The 4,299-nt window shown below is 37.7% G+C and overlaps 1 protein-coding gene across 1 annotated transcript; it reads right to left on the bottom strand.

Annotated features, from left to right (window-relative positions):
* Window positions 1-454: 454 nt before the first annotated feature.
* LOC114654154 (zinc finger BED domain-containing protein 5-like) lies at window positions 455-2,018 on the bottom strand. The gene is made up of 2 exons (XM_028804565.1): window positions 1,769-2,018; window positions 455-1,677 (listed from the first exon to the last, which is right to left on the bottom strand). The coding sequence occupies exons 1-2, from the start codon at window positions 2,016-2,018 to the stop codon at window positions 455-457; spliced, it is 1,473 nt and encodes a 490-aa protein (XP_028660398.1).
* Window positions 2,019-4,299: the final 2,281 nt, after the last annotated feature.

Here is a 4,299-nt window from a genome sequence, read left to right as displayed (position 1 = left end):
TTCTTTATAAACCCCCAGAGCTGTCTTTGATCTTTGGTTTATCTCTTGTTCAATTTGATTTGTGTTAACTGTGGGGAAATAATTTACAGGAAGGATTGAGAACATCAAGGAAGATAATGAAATAAGCATATTGCTTAAACCCACGGTTTTCAAACTTTTTTGAACAAGTACCACTCCGTGAGGACCAGTAAACTGACGTACCACTGTCAATGAATCGTTAATTTATGCCCGTGTTGTTTTGAAGAAAAAGTCACTATAATCACTATAATGACTATAATTATGACGTTAAAGTGATATTAAACTAATTAAAGAATCGTTTTAAAAAAGTGAGAGGTGTATAAACAGGTAAAACGACTGAAAAGTCATATGTGCGGTTATTTCACTGCAGATTCTCGCTCACGAGAAGAATTTTAATAACTTTGTTCACATGCAAAATACATTATCACTTGTAAGGTTACTCACTCTTACTGCCATGCTTAGTGCGAAACGTGCGCTTTTTTTCCATCAGGTCCTGGATCCGTGGAGAAAGTGTGCTTACCGAGACCACCAGATCGTATTCCAAATACAAACAATTTCTTGGTTTCGTCTTTATGCTTGTCATGGAAGAAAAGGCTTTTTCGCATAGATACGTCGAGCCGAAGGGTAGCAGAGCTGTAATCGCCTTAGCACTGAGTTCATCATGCTCTTTCCTCACTTGACTTCTGAATTCTGTCACTGATTTTTCTTTGAACATTTCTTGGAAATACTGATTATCTGTCATATCTATCAATATCTCTTGCTGCTGGATGGAAAGATCGGCACTCATAATGTTCTCCATATTAAACGGCGATGTAATCCAGTGCTTTCCAACGTTGCTTCCTGATGTCAAGAATGCAAAATATAATACAAATTCTGAATAGAGCTTCTTCAGATGGTTGGTAATAACTTTCTGTATTTCTCTTGTATCGACGGCAGCGTTCATTGCTAGAAATTCCGAGAGAATCGGAAACATTTCCAAGTTTCCATTTGCGACCCGATTCATCCAGAAATAGAGTTTCTTATGAAAAGCTGAAACTTTCTCTTCCATTGTAAAAATTTTATGTCCGTATCCCTGGAGAGACACGTTCAGTTCGTTTAATTTTTTAAACACGTCTGCAAGGTAACCAAGGCGGCAAACCCATGACACATCTTCAAACTTCTCTGCAAGGGATGATGAATCTTTCAGGAAGAGATACACTTCATCACGGAGTTCAAAAATCCTCATCAGAACTTTTCTTCTTGAAAGCCGTCGAACTTCTGTATGGAAAAGCAACGCCTTATGGTCAGAACCTATTTCTTGGCACAATTGACGGAACAACCGCGCGTTCAAAGGGCGGTTCTTGATGTAATTAATAATTTTTACAGCATCATTCAAGGTCTCGTGCAAAATCTCACTCATTCTCTTCGATGCCAGCGCATGTCTATGCAGGATGCAATGAGAAGAAACTATCAAATTATTTTGTTGCCTTGCTCTCGCAATGGAACCAGCTGTTCTTCCTGTCATTGCTGCTGCTCCATCTGAACAAATTGCAACGCACAAAAACCAAAGAATATCATGTTTGCAGAAGAAATCATCAATATGTTTGAAAATTTCCTCACCAGTTGTTCTCTCAGGTAAAGGTTGACAAAGCAAAATATGTTCAATAATATCTTCAGAATCTGGAACACGAACAAAAATGACCAACTGGGCTTTGCCTGAAATATCTGTGCTTGCAGAAAAAATCATCAATATGTTTGAAAATTTCCTCACCAGTTGTTCTCTCAGGTAAAGGTTGACAAAGCAAAATATGTTCAATAATATCTTCAGAATCTGGAACACGAACAAAAATGACCAACTGGGCTTTGCCTGAAATATCTGTGCTTTCATCCAACTGCATCGAAAACCCCTTAGCTGCAATTATCTTCTCAACCACCTGTTGTATCAAATCCTCCGATATATCTTTAATTCTCCTTTGCACGGTGTTATCAGAACATGTGACACTTTTCAAAACGCTGGCCATTTTGTCGTCGAACATGATTGATATGATTTCTGTTGCCGAAGGAAGCACAAGTTTCTCAACGACAGTATGGGGTTTATTTTGTTTTGCCGCTAGCAATGACAGAGCATATGATGCCTGCAAACACTTGTCAGGCACACTTGTTGTTTTTCTGAACACTGTATGCCGCTTCAAAAATTCGTCTTTACTCCTGACAAAAAACGACAATGGCTTTCTGTTATGATCTTTGTGCTTAGTTGTAAAATGTCGCTGAAGTAAGGATGGCTTCATACACTGGTTCGACAGTACCTCATTGCGGATAACGCACACAGGCTGCTGATGAGTGTCGCTTTCAATGTAATAAAACCCCCCATTGCAAATAGTCTTCGCTGTACTTGCGATTTGGTTGGGCTGTCTTTATTTTCTTTTTTGGTGGTTCTTTCGGTGTATCTCATTGCTCAGCATTCGGCGGAAATGTTGTTTCAGTAGCACCGGAAACTTTGCTGTTCGAACTGCCTCTTTGTGATTCTTGCACAGATGTTGCCACTTTTCTGATAATGAATTTGTCCATCTTGAAAGAATTGCGCAGGACACAACACGGTAAAATGGGTAAACAGCGGGTAAATCACTTTGCACGCAGATCGGAAACGCACCTCCTTCCTTGAGACAAACCATAAACCGAACTGAAGAAATGAGACTGCTGAGAAGCCAGTTGTCAATTCCCCCCAAATTCTTTCGTTTGTTCAAAGAAACAGACACGAAAAGGTCATTTCGCAATCCATTTTGAGAAAGGGTAGACTTGAGATAAGACCTGCGAGGGTTTAAGCTTGGGCACCAGGGGCATAATAATCCATTTGCTCCAACTTCTGGTGATTCACCGGCTGGACGAAACTTGTCTATTTCTGTACTATTCCAATTTCGGACCAAAGACGTGATTAGGTAACAAGTTTTCGGGAAATGGGTGCCCGCGCTAATAAAAGCCGGCTTGGAGTTTTCCACGCATTTACAGTAGTATACTTATACTATATATGATTATATCCAACATATTGGCATTCTAGTAACATCGATTCGTGGAAAATAAAGGACCACACGAGTACCACTTGGCATGACTTGAAGTACCACCAGTGGTACGCGTACCACAGTTTGAAAACCGTGGGCTTAAAGGATGGACATCCACAAATTCAATAAAAAGATTATATATTGTGAGAAGAAGGAAAAATGGTTAAGGCTAAGTGATGTTAAGCTCATGTTCTTGGGACAGCAATACTTAGATATAGCTAAATATAAATTAAAATAACTAACGTAGTAAAACAACAATTATAGTGAGGATACCGATTGATAAGAACACCAACAGATGACAAAAGAGGACACAGCTACACTTTTCTGCTAGATGGCTAGAAACACATCCCTAGAACTTTGAAATTTAAATGACTGAAATGTAAAAATGTCATAAATGTTATAAAAATATTGGACACTATTAAATTGTCTGTTGTTTCAGCAGCATTGAAAGTATAATTGTTAAAAGTTGATGTTTACTAACTGACTTTCTATTACTATCAATTTACTTTAAAAAAAAATATACCAGCCTTATTAAACTTAAACACCCAGACAATGCATGGGAAAGACACTATATAAATAAAGTTTATTATTATCATTAATGGCTTATTTTATCCATTTCAGGATTTTTTGTGTTAAATGTTGCACATCAGGCCTCTTTGTGTATTCGTAAAGTAACAATACTTAACCTGTTTGTATCCAAATATTAAAATGTTTATTTATTTTGAGCTGCTATGTATGTAACACTTTATATTTTCTCTGAAAGTCTGAAAGCCAGTTTTTTAAAATTCCTATATTTGTATTTTCATTCATCTCCTAATGTGGCTTGCTGCACAAGATTCAAGCTATCAAGTTGTAACTCAAGGTCATAGGATACCCTGTGATTTTTGCCTCCTCTGATGATATTCTTTTTGCATCCCACTGCACTTCACAATAATTAAATATTACTCTGCTGTACTTGTCAAGTTGCTTTTATATCACACAGTAGAATATTTTACCAATGGCTGCGCTTTCCAATCACAGCATTTCAAATCATAGCTGACTGAGCTGAAAGGTTTGAATGCATGCCCTCTTCTCTACATCTTATGAAAAATTACTTTTACATTTTTATCACAACTCTCATTACCTGGTGTGCAGCCTAAGTCGAAGAGGTAAACTTCAATCTTAAGCTTGGAAAGTCTTAAATATTGATGAAGATAACATGTGGTAGTACATTCCTGCAGCTAGGAAATGTAAGCAGGAGTAAATG

This window comes from Erpetoichthys calabaricus, chromosome 7 (genome assembly GCF_900747795.2).
Source record: "Erpetoichthys calabaricus chromosome 7, fErpCal1.3, whole genome shotgun sequence".
NCBI classification, from domain to species: Eukaryota; Metazoa; Chordata; class Cladistia; order Polypteriformes; family Polypteridae; genus Erpetoichthys; species Erpetoichthys calabaricus.
Note: the sequence above shows the minus strand (reverse complement) of the source record. Positions and strands in the feature narration are given on the sequence as shown.